At 40.5% G+C, this 17,791-nt stretch overlaps 1 protein-coding gene across 5 annotated transcripts in view; it reads left to right on the top strand.

The window, feature by feature from the left end:
- Positions 1-17,791, top strand: part of rab3gap1 (RAB3 GTPase activating protein subunit 1) — a 100,586-nt gene that overhangs the window by 13,369 nt on the left and 69,426 nt on the right. For 3 of the 5 annotated variants that reach the window (XM_048534432.2, XM_048534434.2, XM_048534435.2), the window contains 3 exons: positions 785-904; positions 10,069-10,234; positions 16,407-16,506. In XM_048534432.2, coding sequence (XP_048390389.1) covers positions 785-904; positions 10,069-10,234; positions 16,407-16,506 — 386 coding nt within the window. Of the gene's footprint in view, positions 1-784; positions 909-10,068; positions 10,235-16,406; positions 16,507-17,791 lie in introns of all 5 variants that reach the window. The other 2 variants (XM_048534436.2, XM_048534437.2) reach the window with 2 other exon arrangements.

Consider the following 17,791-nt stretch of genomic DNA (forward strand, 5'->3'; position numbering starts at 1 on the left):
ATTGTGGAGTAGAATAGAGGTCTTACAGAGACTATTCTAATACCATCTTTACAGATAGGATCTGAAGAAAGCCATGACAGACCAGTTCCTTTGCAGAGATCAACTCTAACAACTGCCTTCCCACATTTTGCTCTGTTTTGGTCATATAGCTCATTCACTTTTCCCATCAACCAGATGGCCTTAATTGGTAACTTATTCCACAACTCCTTTCTCCTTAGTGTTAAAAGTTTCAACTTCCCTCTGATTTCCTTAATTTATGTATCCTGACGCTTGAACTTTTCACTCTATTACCTAATGTGTTGTCATTTAATAAACTACTTCCTCTTTGATCTTGGGAAATATCAGGACTTTAAATTTCTTCTTTACCAAATAAAACAAGTCCACTGCTTTCGCATTCCCCACAACCTATGTTTCTAAGTAGCACACTGTGATTGTTTCTCCCCAAGGGCAGTTCTACCATTTGAAGGGAGCTGTGAAGCAAATCCAGATAGATTCATGCCTTCTACAGCAACATTAGGACCACTTTTCACTTGCACTTCGTCATTTTGATAATGTAATCTGGGGGAAACTTGGGATTAAGATAAAGTTGTTTTTAAAATACTGCTTGAATAAGCAGAATTTTTGATTGTGAAAAGTGCCTCCCAAGATCTTAAAAGATAAATGACATATTTCAGCAAAACCTGTAACGATTTTGGATTTACTCCTTGCATTTTGCCATTAGTGTTGAAATTGAGTGAGAGCTATCAATTGCAAATTCATCATCTAAAGGTGTTTCTTACCCTAGGTATGGTTTACGAGAGTTTGTGATAATTGCTCCAGCAGCAAGTAATGATGCGGTCGTCAGTGAATCAAAATGCAACCTACTGCTCAGCTCCATCTCTATTGCATTGGGAAACACTGGGTGGTAGGTAAATATTTGAAAATTCTATATGGGCTGTAACAGATGGAACATTGGTATGGATACTGAAGGAGAGAATCTTAGACTTTATGATCGCTTTATGAATTGTTATGAACTTGAGCCAATTTTTTTTGTTTCCATTTTTTATTTTCCTCATTTTCTCTATAGACCTCTCCTATCACCATGTCTTCTTTCATTTTTCGTGTCTCAAGTATTTTGCCATCCAAATTATCACTCCCAATCCCTCTCAACTCTTTGACCTTCTTGCGGTCCTAACACTGACCCCCCCATAGCCTACCCTTACCTCTAGCATCTTGGAACCTGCGATAATCTAACCAAAAATATTGAATTAATGTGGATGCTACATTTGCTCTATCATACTCTGCAGTAGAGTAGTGTGCATCTACCTTCCTGGCTTCTTGACATGCTCCCACACATTACTGACAGATGAAAATCCACATGTTCGTTGAAGTCTTTGGTGTTGCACCTCCCACACCACCCTATGATGACTTGTTCAACCCCCTTCCATCTATCTTCCTGATATGAAGCAACATTTCTGCTCACAATCCATGAGCAGATATCCTTTGGATGAAGGGATAGTAACAAGCTCCTTATGGAAAGTCCTATCTGTTGAATGATGAACTTTGCACTAGTATGAGAGAGTGGCCCTTGGTAAACATAGTCTTTGCTTTAAAAAAACAAAAATTGTTGGAATAGCTCAGCAGGTTTAGCAGCATTTGTGAAGAAATATCAGAGTTAATGTTTTGGACCCTTCGTTAGAACTCAAGGTAGAAGTGAGCTGTGCAGGGCTGTGGGACTATCAGCTTAGAGGCAGTGGTGGCATGACCACCACTCCAGGGAGGATGAGAGGAAGCATCTGTGAGCTGGTGTTGGGTCTCTGTGATGCCAAGGTCAGTACACTAGACTACAACGGCATCACCCTTATTGGCAGGCTTAACAACAAAGTAAGAGTTGGATTAAGCACATGGAGCACAGTCAGTTCAGAGGGAGATAGGTTGGATTGGGTGAGGGGGGCAGAGAAGGCGATCGATGTCACATCGTCGGTTCTCAATTAATAGATCCAGTGTAGATACAAAGCCAGAGGGAGGGTTCTAGATGGAGGGACAGTGTTGGAACTGGGTGAAGGGATCTGTGGGATGGGGGGAGGACTCTTGTCCAAAGAAATGAGCATGGATGCGAAGATGGTGAAAGAAAAGTTCAATGTCATGCTGTGTCCAAAATTTCTTAAGGTGGGTACGCAGAGGGATAAAGCAGAGACCTTTGCTGAGCATGGAATGTTCAACATTTGACAGCGGAAGGTTAGGAGGAATAGTGAATACTTGACAGGAGGTGGGGTTGGGGGAGGGGTGGAAGATTCAGAGGGCTATGGGTATTCCTGAGTTGCTGCACCTTGGTGCTTGAAAGGAAAAGAAAAAGTTTCTTGTTAGCATGGCGAGTGAACCAGAGGAACTGGAGTGGATGTATCCCAGAGCCAGTGTGATGCAATGCTGTTGGAAAGAGAGGTCTAGTGTCCGTGTGTGACACTGCGTGGCACTGAGTGGATCTCAAGGATTCGGCGAGAGCACCTGTCTGTGGGGTGTTGCAGAGATACTTGTGGTAGTGTGTGAATTCATAACACAAGGGATGAACCTTCAGTTGGAATCCACATAGGGTGTGTCTGAGCCAGAGGCAGTCACTGAGGAATGTGATATGGCTGTGGAATAGAGTTAAAGAAATACCTGGTCAAACACCGTGAGTGACAGTGAAATTAACGTTGGCAGACAAGAGAAAAGATTGGAACAGAAATCCTGTCGGAGAGAGGAGCAGAACATCTTTGAGGTGGGCATGCCTAGAAGAGACATGCAGTGATTTACCATACTTAATAAAAACTGAAAGAATTGCAGATATTGTAAATTAGAGGGGAAAAATGTTGCTGGAAATGCTTAGCAGGTCTGACAGCATCTGTGAGGAAGAATCAGAGTTAACATTTTGGGTCCAGTAACCTTTTCCTCAGAACATGCCAAGGTCCCTAACTGGCTCAGGGATACATCCACTCCACAGTTCCTCTGGTTCATTCACCATGCTAACAAGAAACTTTTTCTTTTCCTTTCAGGCATCAATGTCCCTCTATTAGGGATCTCAGGTCCCCAATAGAGACCTCTTGCACACTATGGACAGTCTCGAACAACACTATAAATTAATAAGAGTTTACACTTTCATAAATTAAATTGCAGACTAGTCACTTTAAATTCAGTGAATAGGGAGACTATCCCTTGGCTTAAAGTATTTGTCTTTGCCAAGTAAAAAATCTTAATGAAGCACTTGTACTGGCCCGTCACAAATAGCAACTCAATGGTATCATTCCAGTCTCTTGATGTTTTTTTTTGCCCAGTGTATTCGTTGGTGCTAAGCTTGCCAATTCCCTCCCTGTCCAGCTCACCACTCCTGATGCTGACAATGTCAACTCTTCCAGTAGCTCAGTTGTCATTACGCTTCTATGTATCTCCCTTGAGAATTTTTTTTACTTATGAGCAAAGCCCTTATTTCTTCGACTGATTGTCAGTAATTGCATTGACATCTTGATCTTGGACCATAAGATAGGAGCAGGATTAGATCATTTGGTCTGTTGAGTCTGCTCCACCGTTCGATTGTGGATTACGTTTCTTGACTCCACTCTTCTGCTTTCTTCCCATAACCTTTGATTCCATTACTAATGAAGAACTTGTAAATATACTCAATGATTTGGCCTTCACAGCCTTCTGCAGCAATGAATTCCATAGATCAGCCACCCTCTGACTGAAGAAATTTCATCTCATTCCATTTCTAAATGGTCATCCTTTCACTCTGAGCCTGTGTCCTCTGGTCTGAATCTCTCCAACTAGTGGAAACATCTCCACATCCACTGTATGCAGTGGGTAGAGTTTGCATTTCATTCTAAAGTCCAAGTATAGACCCAGAGCCCTTAATTGTTCCTCATCCCTGGGGTCATTCTTGTAAACCTCCTCTGGACCCTCTCTATCACCAACACAGCCATCCTTAGATACAGGGCCCAAAGTTGCCCATAAAATTCCAAATGCAGTCTCACCAAAGCCTTATACAGCCTCAGCAGTGCATCTGTGCTCTTTATATTCTAGCCCTTGTGAAACAAATGCTAATGTGGCATTTGTGTTCCTAACTGTCATCTGAATCTGCATGTTATTCTTAAAAAAAAAAAATCCTGAGCTAGGACTCTCGGGTCCCTTTGTGCCTCAGATTTATGAAGCCTTTCCCCAATTAGAAAACACCTCTATCCTTACCAAAGTGCATAATCTCTCACTTTTTCCCACATTTCGTCTTCCATTTCTTTTCCCGCTCTCCTTGCCTGTCCAAGTCCTCTTTAGCCTTCAGGCATCATCAACACAACTTGCCCCTCCACCTTGGCAAACAGAATAACAATGCCCTCAGTTCCTTCATCTAGATGATTAATATATATTATGATTAGTTGTGGTCCCACACCGACCCCTCTGAATCTCTGCTCGTCACCGGCATCCATCCTGAAAAGTCCCGTTATTCCCTTTCTGTGCCTTCTGCCAGTCAGAAAATCTGCTATCCATGCCAATACTGTGCCCCTAACACCATGAAACTTGTATCATCTTAGCAGCCTGTTTTGTGGCACCTTCTCAGTCCTCTGGAAATCCAAATAGATAGTGTCTGTTGGCTGCCCTTTGTCTAATATGTTCGTTATTTCCTCACAGAACTCTAACAGATTTGTCAGGCAAGACCTCCCATTGATGAAGCCATGCTGACTCAGCTCTTTGTTACCATGCACTTCCAAGTACTCTGTAATCTCATTCTTAATAAGGGAGTCTAAATGTTAAATATGACTGAGGTTAGGCTAACTGGTCTATAATTTTCTCACTTCGTCCCTCTCTCTTTTTAAACAGGGATGTTATATTAGCCATTTTCCAGTTCTTTGTGACCCTCTCTGCGAGTGATTGAAAGAGCAAACAAATGTCTCTACAATCTCCTCAGCTATGTCCTGCAGAATTCTGGGTGTAATCCATCTGGTCTGCGTATTCTATTCACCTTCAGACTTTTCAACCTTCCCAGCACCACCACTTAAATGATGGCCACTACATTTACCTGTGCCCCCGACTCTTTTGAAGTCCTGATCTTTACTGTGAAAACAGATGCAAAGTATCTATTTAGTTCTCCCTCCAGTTCTTTGTGCCTCCTTTTCCAGTGGTCAAATGTCCACTGTAGCCTCTCACCTTGTTATATATCTAAAAACAACCTCCTGCAAACTTATGTTTCTAGCTAGTTTAATCTTATTTCATCTTCTCCTCTCTTAATTGCTTTTTTAAGCTATCATTTGCTTTTAAAGGCTTCCCAATCTTTTTGGCTTCTCATTTAATTTTCCCCACATTATATACTTTGTCTTTTGCTTTTATGCTGTCCCTGACATCCCTCCTCAACCATGGTTGCCTCATCCTCCCCTTACTTTGTTTCTTCTTCCTTGGGATGAATTTCTGCTGTGCCTCCTGAATTACCCCCAGAAATTCCTGTCATTGCTGCTCCATTGTCTTTCCTTCTAGGTTCCCCTTCCAACTCTGGCCAGCTCCTCCCTTATGTCTTTGTAGTTACCTTTATTCAACTGTAATACCATTACACCTGATTGCAGCTTCTCCTTCTCAAACAGCTGAGGGAATTCTGTTATATTACAGTCATTGCACCCCGTCCAGGGATTCTGTCACCCTAAGCTCACTGATGAAATCTGCCTCATTACATAATACCAAATCTAGAAGTGCTGCTCCGAAAAAGCCACCTCAGTCATTCCACAAAATTCTTTTCTGAAGCTCTGCTACCATGTGATTGTCCCAGTCCTCCTGCATATTGAAGCCCCCTGTAATTAGTGTAATTGTGCCTTTTCTGCCTTTTGGTTTATTTTCTTGCCCACACCCTGACTACTGCTAGGAGGCCTGTACGCAACTCCCATTAGGATCTTTTTTCACTTTGTGATTCCTTAGCTCTACCTACACAGATTCAACACTTTCTCACCCTATATCATTTCTTACTAATAAGGCCACCCACCTCCCTCTACCCATCAGTGTGACCTTTCAGTAGAAGACATAGCCTTGGATATTTAGTTTCTGGCCTTGGTCCCCTTGCAGCCATGCCTTTGCAATACCCATGACATCACCTCTGCCAATTTCAATCTGCACTAGAAGTTCATTTACCTTGTTTGTTATACTGCTTGCATTTAAGTACAGCACCCTTAGTCCTGCGTTCGCTGCCCTGTTTTTATAGTAGTCCCCTTATCTGCTGCACCTGAAGTAAGATTTCTGATCTTTCCCATACTGTCTGTTTTATTACTAGTTTAGGAAACTTTAATTTCTGCTGAGCCCTCTCCCACGCTTAATTTTTTTCCATCGACTTCCATGTAACTGAACACCACCCCCCCCCCCAAAAAAAAAACACTAATTAGTTTGAAGCCCTACTCACAGCCCTGTTTGTGATTTTCCAGGACTCTGGTCTCAGCATGTTTCGGATGGAGCCTGTCCTTTTGGAACAGCTCCCTTCTTCTAAAGTACTGGTGCCAATGTCCCATGAATTCAAGCTGGTTTCTCTGACACCAATTTCTGAGCCACGCTTTTATCTCTTTAATCTCGTTGACTCTGTGCCAGTTTGCTCTTGGCTCAGGGAGTAATCCAGAGATTATTACCTTTTTTGGTTCTTCTTTTTAACTTAGCCCCTAGCTGCCCATATTCCCTCAACAGAACATCATCTTTCTATTACATCGTGGTATCCTTGTGGGCCACAGCAACCGGATCGTTCCCCTTCCATTCCAAATTCCGCTGTGGCCAAGATTAGATGTCCTGAATCCGGGCAGCACAGCCTTCGGATCTCTTGATCCTGGTTACAGAGAACGCTGTCTATCCCCCTGGCTATAGTAACCCCTATTACAGCTACATTTATCTTTTCTCCCCGCTCTTGAATGACTTCCTGCACTAGTCGGTTTGCTCATCCTCCCTATAGCTCCGGCTCTCGTCCATACAGGAGCAAAAATATCAAACCTATTAAACATCAAGGGCTGAGGCTCCTTCACTACCTCCTGGATCACTATACCTACCTCGCGTGTCGTCATACCCTCCTGCCCCTAACCACTGATCAGATTTGAGGTAGTTAATCTCGGGGGTATGACTGCCTTCCGAAACACCATGCCCAGGTAATTGTCCCAATCACTGATGCATTTCAGTATTCGGCTATTCTGAGCCAGAGCTCCTCAAGCAGCCAACACTTGCAACAGATGTGGTCAGTATGAATCACAATAGGATCACGAGCTTGTGCACTATTGTGCAGTACAACACATCATGTGATCCTGCATTCCTGTTTTAATTAGTTCTTAATTTGATTTTTAAATATTTCACGCTGGTCTTTTAGATTGTCACTTGTAAACATTTCCCCTGTGCTGGAAAATAATTCATAAAGCACTTTGTCCTTTGCTTCTCTTTGCATTGTAAAATTCATCAAGGTTTGTTCTGTTAGTAGTGTGGACTTCATCCCTTATTGCTTGAATATTGAAATGCTAAGACTACTTTGATTTCACGCACCTGTAATGGTCCAGCTGACTATATAGTAATTGACAATAAAGGAAATAAATGTACCTCGAAGTCTGTTAATTCCAGTTATCTGAGATGGCTGAAAGCATTCATATTTTAATCAGGAACAGAAACAAAGTTGCTGGAAAAGCTCAGCAGGCCTGGTAGCATCTGGAGGAGAAAACAGTTAACGTTAACTCTGTTTTCTCCTCCAAAGACGCTGCCAGACCTGCTGAGCTTTTCCAACAACTTTGTTTTTGTTCCTGATTTACAACATCCACAGTTATTTTGGTTTTCATATCTTAATCGTTAGAAGTGCTACAATTACACGATTCCTTGTCTCCAAAACAAAATCAGTTTTTCAATTTTGGCCATTCTCTGCACGCAAACTTCAATTAGTTGAAAGCTTTCTTAAAATCCATTTAGTTAAGTGTCCAGTGCATGCTATCAAGAAAATCAATTAGATTAGTCAAAAAAAGTCATGCCATTCAGAAATTTCTGCTGCCTCTCAATCATTTTAAATCTCTCCAAGATAACTAAAGTTAGATTGATACTTGAAGTAAGTTCATTTGCAGAGCTCCAGGAATAGAGTAAATGAGTGGGTTGCTGTACAGAGCTGGTATAAACAAATGTGCTGAACAGCTATCTGCTGTGTGACAATATGACTGTCTGTAATTGTTTCCCTGGTTATCTAGTAAGATAAAGAACAGTTGAAGGAAACTGGAAAACAAGACTTCAGTTTTGTTTAATCTTGCAAGATACTTCTCTGCCATCTGAGGGTTTGCCTTTGAATTAAAGTGTGATCCCTATAGTCAGTCATTTAGTTGCGTCCAAACCCTAACCCCGTCTAATTTAGAGGAATTGAGAATTGGACATTTCTTAGTCAGTTCCTTAGTTGAGGACTTTGTGTCTATTATTCCTGTCTTCTGTAATCTAAATCTTGTTTGTGACATCATTCCTATTAACAAATGTATTACAATAATGTCGTATGGCATTGAGAGTAAATGATCAATTTATGGAAATTGTGGCCAGATTTTGTGGGAGGTGGTGTTGGGGTTGACTTTGAACAGCCAACATTCATTGGCATACCTTCTGAAACTAAATATCTCTTTAGGGTATCAGGCATGCATGGATTAGAGTGGAAATCTTGAAGTTACAGGGTGTATTGTGGCCCCCTTTAGTCCTGGAAATCAATCTTGAGTTTTCTGCTCTATCTTGTTTCAAACACTGTAAAATGGTACATCTTTTTAGTCAGTTTTTTCTTGCTTTTTGACAGCATTATGTCCAAGAACATTTAGTGAGCCACAGAACCTGCTCTGAAAAAACAATTTTCTAATCGCAGCATGCTGTTAAAACTACTTAGATTTTATAAACTAACTAAAAAGAAACAATTGTTTAGTTACAGAGATAGTAGGAACTGCAGATGCTGGAGAATCTCAGATAACAAGCTGTAGAGCTGGATGAACACAGCAGCCCAAGCAGCATCAGAGGACCAGGAAGGCTGACGTTTCGGGCCTAGACCCTTCTATATGTGCCATATTGCAATGTTTAGAGATTCAGCTGGCCAAGCAGCAAATTGCATTGAAGAATTCTCACTCTGTCAAACAGGAGGTGAAAAACTCTAAAATCAGATCACTTTGAAAAACATTTTGCATAGAGTGAAGAAAAGATTGGGGCATACACATCGGATGAAGACAGAAGCCAAAATATCATGAACAATCTTTTTAAAAGCGTTGGTCTGAACAGTTCATGAAGCATCATAGTGACATATAAGAATGCCCTCTACATAAGTAAAAATATATTTAAGGGCTGGATCTGTTATTCAGCCGAAGTTATTACTCAAATTGACGCTAAAAGCCCTAATTGAGGCACTTTAATATTGTATGGGCTTTCTAACAGCAATGGGAGAGATGATGGCCGTGTATTATTGTCACTAGGACATAAAGACTCAGGTATTGTTTGGGGCACCCGGATTCTCGTCCCACCGTAGCAGATGGTAAAATTTGAACTAAGTATAAAACTGGAATTAAGAGCCTCATGATGATGATGACACCATTGTCCATTGTCAGAAAAACCTGTTTGGTTTGCTGATGTCCTTTAGGGAAAGTAACTGCCAACTTTACCAGGTCTGACTAACTTGTGACTCCAGACCTGCAACAACGTGGTTGACTTTTAACTGTCTTCAGGATAAATTAGGGTTAGGCAATGAATGCTAGCCTAACCAGTGATGTGAATTTTTTATAAAAAGGAAAAGGTCTTGCTCGGTGAAGTGATTTCAAAGACTGACTTGGGAAAAAATGAGTCTGGTATATGTTGGGCAGTGAGTGACTCTGCAACTTCAAGATGTACACTCTGCACCTGTGTTAAATCCTGAAGTCATGGTGATTCAAAGGTTTAAAGGAGAATGTTGACAGATTGCTTTAAAAAAAATCCCCACCAAATCTGGATGACTAAGCTTGAAAAGAAGAAATTGAAACATATTTTGCAGATGTTTCATCATAAATTTGATTTACTTTAGAAGTGGTGACTGCATGTAACTTGCATGTGATGTAATTTGAGGTTAGTGTCATTAATTTGTGAATTTTAAATTAGTCAGGTGACTCTATTTGTGCAAATTCAACAAAAGTCTCGGAGAATGTATGTGGGCGCGTGTGAAGGTCCTGGTGTACGGACAGATTTTGAAATGGTTCATCTTCGGAAAGTGCCAAACCAATACCATCATTTATCTGGTCTACTAGATATTTTTAAATCAAAGATTGTAAGTATTTTTGAAATATATCTTAATTGATTTCTTGAAATATGCTTTGGATTTTGTTGAAATCATTGTTCCCTCCAACTAACTTTTGTTTTGTGTGACTTGCATGTCTCCATGTATATTATCTTAAATGGGGCAACTTGTGGGCAGAGTGGGTGGTATCTTCCAGGTTGCTGCACACACTTTAAAAGTCGACCCGTTCAGACATTACGGTACACTTGTAAGGCAGATGTGACTTAAATCCATACCTTCAAACCCAGAATTAGGGACATTTCCACTGTATCACAAGACCCCAACTAAAATTGTACAATAGCCAGCATTCAATCTTCTGATTCACAGTTGGACACTTTCTCCATTTGTGCCACTAGCCCACTTGGGGATCCAGGATCCGGCACTTGTGCACGCTTACTTTGAACAATGATCGGAATCATAGAATTTTGCAATGCAGAAATAGATTATTTAGGCCATTGTGCTTGTGCAGAGTCTCTGAAAAAGAGTCTACCATTTAGTTCCATGCTGGAAGCTTTACACCTTTCTCTTTTTCTTTCTCTATTTCCTTTCTAAAAGTCTTGGATGCTGTTTGTACTATTCTTGTTAGAATGTTGCTGATGTTAACGGCTTCATTTTATCTAAATACGTCTTTTGATTGGAAATTTGCTAATAATTGAGTTACTTTTCCCATTTACTTAGAAGCAAAAACCATAATAAGAAAACTGATCAATTTTAAAAATCTCTAATAGTTTTGGCTCTTCCAGCAAGAGCCAGTTTCTCTAGTCCCCTCTCTTAAATAAAGAGTTATCCTTAGTATTATCTTGCTAGATCTTTTCTGTGCTTTCATGACCTTGACATCTTTCCCAAAGGAATTCATTTAACACTGAATATAGAAGACTTGATGGCCGAAGGGCCTTTCCCCATGCTGCGATGACTCAGTGACTCTAAGTTGCACATATTTTAGGCACTGAAACTAGGACTGTGTGATTGCAGGAAGAATGAGTACTGATCCTTTGACCTGATTTGTACCTGGCTGTCACTAAAGCTGAACTCTTAAAATAATAGTTCAGCTGGTTACAGATAGTTATCTGCGGAGGATGAAGTAATATAAAATGCATTTAAGTGAATGTGTCTTGTGTTCCAACTTCTTGTTGACTTCTGAAATGATTGCAAAATATGACAAAACTTAATTCACTGGATGCATTGCTTGGATACATAACAAATTAGTTATGTAAGTAATCATCTTTTAATTTTGCAAAATTGTTCAGCAAGTTGCGGAAGGAAAGCACAAGACACACACATCCCCACCCCTGACTCCAAGTCAATTAACCAGTTGGTTCATGAGCAAAGAGAACGATTCCTCTTATTTTGTCTATATGATAATTTCATCCCACAACAAACTTGAAAGGGTTCCGGAAAAATCTTCAAGGATGTTGCCAGGGTTGGAGGGTTTGAGCTACAAGGAGAGGCCGAAAAAGTTGGGGCTATTTCTCCTGGAGCATCAGAAGCTGAGGGCTGACCTTAGAGGTTTGTAAAATCATGAGGGGCATGGATAGGGTGAATGGCCAAGGCCCTTTTTCCAGGGTAGGGGAATCCAAAACTAGAGGTCATAATTTTAAGCTGAGCGCAGAAAATTTAAAAGAGACCTAAGAGGCAATGCTTTCACGCTGGGAGTAGTGTGTGTGTGGATTAAGTTGCCAGAGGAAGTGGTGGAGGCTGCGACAGTTACAACATTTAAAAGTTATCTGGATGGAAGTATGAATTTGAAGGGTTTACATAGAACATAGAACTTTACAGCACAGGACAGGCCCTTCGGCCCTCGATGTTGTGCCGACCTGTCATACCGATCTCAAGCCCATCTAACCTACACTATTCCACGTACGTCCATATGCTTATCCAATGACGACTTAAATGTACCTAAAGTTGGCAAATCTACTACCGTTGCAGGCAAAGTGTTCCATTCCCTTACTATTCTCTGAGTAAAGAAACTACCTCTGACATCTGTCCTATATCTTTCACCCCTCAATTTAAAGCTATGCCCCCTCATGCTCGCTGTCACCATCCTCGGAAAAAGGCTCTCCCTATCCACCCTCTCTAACCCCTCTGATTATTTTATATGTCTCAGTTAAGTCACCTCTCAACCTTCTTCTCTCTAATGAAAACAGCCTCAAGTCCCTCAGCCTTTCCTCGTAAGACCTTCTCTCCATACCAGGCAACATCCTAGTAAATCTCCTCTGCGCCCTTTCCAAAGCTTCCACATCCTCCTTATAATGCGGTGACCAGAACTGCACACAATACTCCAAGTTCGGCTGCACCAGAATTTTGTACAGCTTCCTCTTGGTTCCGGAACTCGATCCCTCTGTTAATAAAAGCTAAAACACTGTATGCCTTCTTAACAGTCCTGTCAACCTGGGTGGCAACTTTCAAGGATCTGTGTACACGGACACCGAGATCTCTCTGCTCATCTACACTACTAAGAATCTTATCATTAGCCTAGTACTTTGCCTTCCGGTTACTCCTACCAAAGTGCATCACCTCACACTTGTCCGCATTAAACTCCATTTGCCACCTCTCAGCCCATAGAGGGATTATGGGCCAAATGCTGGCAAGTGGGACGAGGTTAATTTAGAACATCTACTGGGCATGGACAAGTTGGACTGAAGGATCTGTTTCCACCCTGTACATCTCTGACTCTAAATACAAAGAAAAAGCTTTATATCCACTTATACTTGCTTTCAATTCCCAGATCTTTAATCAACAGCCATGGTCTTTGTTTATCTGTTGATTTATAGCCCAGTTCTTTAAATAGAGAAGTGATTTAAGGTGCTGCAGTGATGTACTATAATGTGATATTTGTGTACCACCACAGAGACTGGGTAACAGCTGTTACTTGTGTCTTAGGAATGAACAGTAATTTGTTGAGAGTGAGGCAGCTGTTCAATTCTTAAGCTGCAGTTCTTGAGTGATTCTATAGCCTATGAACTATCTGCTGGTGTAGAGACAGCTTGGCCCAGCCAGCCTTCTGGCAAGTGCTGAGGAAAGGATGGACAAGTAATTTGGAAGTACTGACTTCTTGTTTGACAGCAGCACCTTCTATCTCTGGATTCTTTGGTGCTCCTTTTATTTGTAGATGCACAAACAAATTAGTTTCAGTAGCACTGTGGAAACCTGTTCCCAGCTTGCACATTATTTGAGGAAGCGAAATAATATATTCAAGGTAGGCATTGTGGCAGTGATGCAACTAAAAGCCTGGATGATGGCTGAGTGTAATTTTTGTGTGCAGTAAGAATTGTTTTGTATGAACTTTTGTCTGATCTTAGCATCCCATTTAATTGCCAGACTTCTTTAGCTTAGCTGTCATTTGCTGGCATTTCCTTGACAGATGCTCCAGTAATTCTAATAATCTGGTTTGATTAAGTAATGTCTTCTTTAATATTCTGACTACAAAGGTCTAGTTTCCTGACCTAAGTAGCTGTGGAGGGTCTAGAGAAGAGGATTTCCACTTTTCACCTGTGCTTTCTTTGTTGTCACCTGCCAAAATGGTTATTGCTGTTTTGAAATCTTCAAGACTGCATTTATTTGAGCTGATGATTCAGTGGGATAGGTGTGTTTAAGGGTTGTCATCTCTACAGAGGCTGTTTTCAGATGAGTTCCATAAGGGCTGGCTCTAGAAACACAGACACAAGAACTTAGTGTTTTAATATTATTGTGACTTAAGCAAGTATTTCACATGGCTGCATATCTTCTGGAAAGATTATAAGTCCTGTGATAGAAGTTTACATTACAGCATTTGTAAGAATCATTGGATACTAATTTCTATCTAACACTTGACATCTTTTCCAGTTTCTATAGTCTTTTTTTAAAATTTAATTTCCTTGTACTGATCCTACTCCTTGGAGGGCAGGACTCCCTTTGAGGTTTATATCCCTCACATTGCTGAGCTGTGATTTCCACAGTGGACTGCTTTTATCTGTAAATACATAAAATAAAGGATAAAGATTATTGACCGTTGATACGTTACATTTCAAAAGTCTTTCATACAAGCAGGGAGACATTGAAACCTTGGAGGTTTAACATTATACATGCTTTTGCTTGACATTAAGTGGTAGCAAAAGAGATTTAAAAGAGAGAAATTGCATTCAGTTCAATATTGGTAGTTCTATAATGCAGTAGTTACATTCTTGCATGACTTTGCACTATAGAAAATTGCTATACCTGTACAGCAGAAAGCTTCCATTATCAGAGCAGCGTCCATGATTCATCAATTGCGTTAACAAAACGCATGTTAGTGCAGAACTGCCCATATCATATCTTGAGTTCTAAGCTGGGGTCCTCTTGCTTGCTCATTGCTATTGTTTTCATAGTTAGAGCTGTACAGCATGGAAACTGACCCTTCCCATTCAGATGCCTTTTAAATGTTGTAATTGTACCAGCCTCTACCACTTTCTCTGGCAGCTCATTTCGTACGCACATCATCCTTTTGTGTGAAAAATTTGCTTCTTAGGGCCCCTTTTAAATCTTTCCATTTTCACCTTAAACCTTTGTCCTCTAGTTTTGGATTCTCTACCCTGTGGAAAAGACCTTGACTATTCACCCTACCCATGCCCCTCATGATTTTACAAACCTTTATGAAGTCACCTCTCAGCCTGCAACGCTCCAGAGATAATAGTCCCAACCTGTTCAGCCTCTCCCTATTGCTCAAACTAAGGCACACAACTCTGATCTCCAGTGGTTGTCTTACCTTTGTTATTACTGTATTACTTTTCTTTTTCCTAACCTATTAATACAGATTGTTTGACCTTGTGTCTGAAGGTCTCTTTTTTGCCCTTTGTTCAGATACAGATTTTTTTCCTTGTTTCATTCACTTTAACTAAATTGAGATGTGGATGTTAAAGGGGATTGAAAAAGTAGACATAAAGATGATTCTTCATGTGGGTCAATCTAGAATAAGAGGTCATAATTTTAGGATAAGGGGTGGCAGACTTAAAAAAGAGATGCCGAAGCATTATTTATCTTTAAGGGGTCATAAATCTGTGGCATTCATTACCTCAGAGTGCAGTGAATGCCTGGACATTGAGCAGGAGGACATAGATTTTAAAAAAAAAAGTTTGAAGTGTTTTGGAGAGCAGCAGGAAAGTGGAGTTGAGGCTGAGATGAGATTAGCCATGATTGCATTAAATGCCAGAGCAGGGACTGAATTGCCTACTCCTGCTCAGTTTTTATGTTCTTGTGTTTTTAAAAAAAAGCCTTTTAGTTTTGCCTGGAACAAAATAATGGTTAAAGGTGGTTATGCAGTGTTATTGTTTAATTGGTACAGGGCCCTGCAATCAACTTTCCAATTTTTTCAAGATACATTATATCATAGAGGGAGTACACACTATTGAGAAACCCAGAGCATTCAGTCCTCTACAGAATGATTTCTGCTCATCCAAATGCTGTTGCTTGTGTCTTAGCCCTTACCATGTCCATGCACTTATCATGTTTGACTTCACATACTGCCATCTAATCCTTAATGCTTTCTTTAAAATGACAAAAGCAAAATACTGTACATACTGGAAATCTGAAATAAGAACAAAAAATCTAGAAAAGCTCAGCAGTTCAGGTAGAAACTGTGTTGAGAATGAGTAGATTGCCAGACTTGCTGAAACTGTCTATGCTTCTATCTAATGACCTTTTGTACCTGCACTCGAATACCAGGACCATTCAATTCAACAACCAGGAATTGAACTTTGTCACTTAGACAAGTGCAGCAGAATTTACATCAGTAACGCAATGCTACACTTTAAACTAAGACTTCTTTTGGTGCCGTTACAACAAACCCCTGTCTGCGTGGCACTAGGAAGATTTCATGTTAAGTAATAAATGTATTTGGATGAAAGTTCATTTTTACAAAAACGCTCTTTTCTTAAATGGGATGTGTGAAACTCTTTATGAAGTGGGAAAATATCTCCTAAGCAAAAAGGTTGAAAACCTCTATCTGATGTAATTATATTGTTCCAACTTTTATTATTTTTAGATCCTTTTAATTTTTTAAACCTGTCACGTTTTGAGATAAAATTGCTGATGTTTTCAGCTCGAAAGGATGAAGTGTTTTCTATATTATAAGAAATTTAAACCTTACCTTTTCTGTTTACTGGTGTACTCTTTTGGAGATATGGCTGCCTATGTGTTTTGTCTCTTCTAGGGATGCCCCTTGACACCTTTGCCCCCAATAAGTGTAGCTATTCGGTTTACATATGTCCTTCAAGACTGGCAACAATACTCCTGGCCCCAGCAGCCCCCAGGTAGGAACACGGCAGGTCATATTTAATGTTCTTATAATCTGTAAATATGTATCTAATTGTTCAGTTTAAAGGTTACCATTGAGTTGGTTGACATTGAATCAAAATTCAAACAGCAGGCCCTAATTTCTTGTGTATATGTATATGGAAAGATGATGGCAGAGTGGTAATGTCACTTGTATAATAATCCAAGCCTTAGGCTAATGTTCTGGGACATTAGTTCAAATCCCACCATGGCAAACAGCAAAATTTGAATTAATTTAAAATCTGGAATAAAAAGCCAGCCTGATGACAACTGCGTGACTACTGTCAGTTGTTGTAAAAGCCCATCTGGTACTCTAATGCCTTTTAGGAAAGGAAATCTGCCATCCTTACTGGTTTGACCTACCTTTACCTGCAGATCCACGGTAATTTGGTTGATTCTTACACTGTCTTTTGGGGAATTACGGCTGGGTAATGAATGCTAGGCAAACCAGTGCCGACATCCCATTAATTAAAATAAAATTACCCTTACACAAACTTTTCTCATGCTTTAGTGGGATGGCGATGTTTCTGGCAAAGCCAGCATTAGCTGCCTGAATTGTCCCTCCAGAACATAGTAGAAAACCTGCAACAGGAGATCTATATCAAATATACACCTAATGTTATTAGGGGCCAAGTTTCAGGATTTTGATCCAGCGACGTTAAAGGAATGGAGATTTAGTTCTCTGCCAGGCTGGTATGGGGCTTGGAGTGAAACTTGAAAGGTGATATTCCCATTTGTCTGCTGTCTTTATCATTATTTAGAAGCCCCAGGTTTGGATAGTGGTACCTGCTGAGGCTTGATGTGTTGTTGTAATCCATCTTGTATATGGCACAAGCTACTCCAACTGTGTGTCAGTGGTGGAGACTCTGAATTTTTAATATAATAAAATGTGAGGTTGGATGAACACAGCAGGCCAAGCAGCATCTCAGGAGCACAAAAGCTGACGTTTCGGGCCTAGACCCTTCATCAGAGAGGATGAAGGGTCTAGGCCCGAAACGTCAGCTTTTGTGCTCCTGAGATGCTGCTTGGCCTGCTGTGTCCATCCAGCCTCACATTTTATTATCTTGGAATTCTCCAGCATCTGCAGTTCCCATTATCTCTGAATTTTTAATGTTGTGAATGGGGAGCCAGTCAAGCAAGTTGCTTTGGCTTGAATGCTGTTGAGCTTTTTGAGTCCGAGTAAACTTCATTCATTTAGGCAAATTGGGCCAAAGGGCTTGTTTCCATGCTGTGGACCTCTGACTCTATAAATGGTGAGTATTC

This window comes from Stegostoma tigrinum, chromosome 7, assembly GCF_030684315.1.
Source record: "Stegostoma tigrinum isolate sSteTig4 chromosome 7, sSteTig4.hap1, whole genome shotgun sequence".
Classification (NCBI taxonomy): domain Eukaryota; kingdom Metazoa; phylum Chordata; class Chondrichthyes; order Orectolobiformes; family Stegostomatidae; genus Stegostoma; species Stegostoma tigrinum.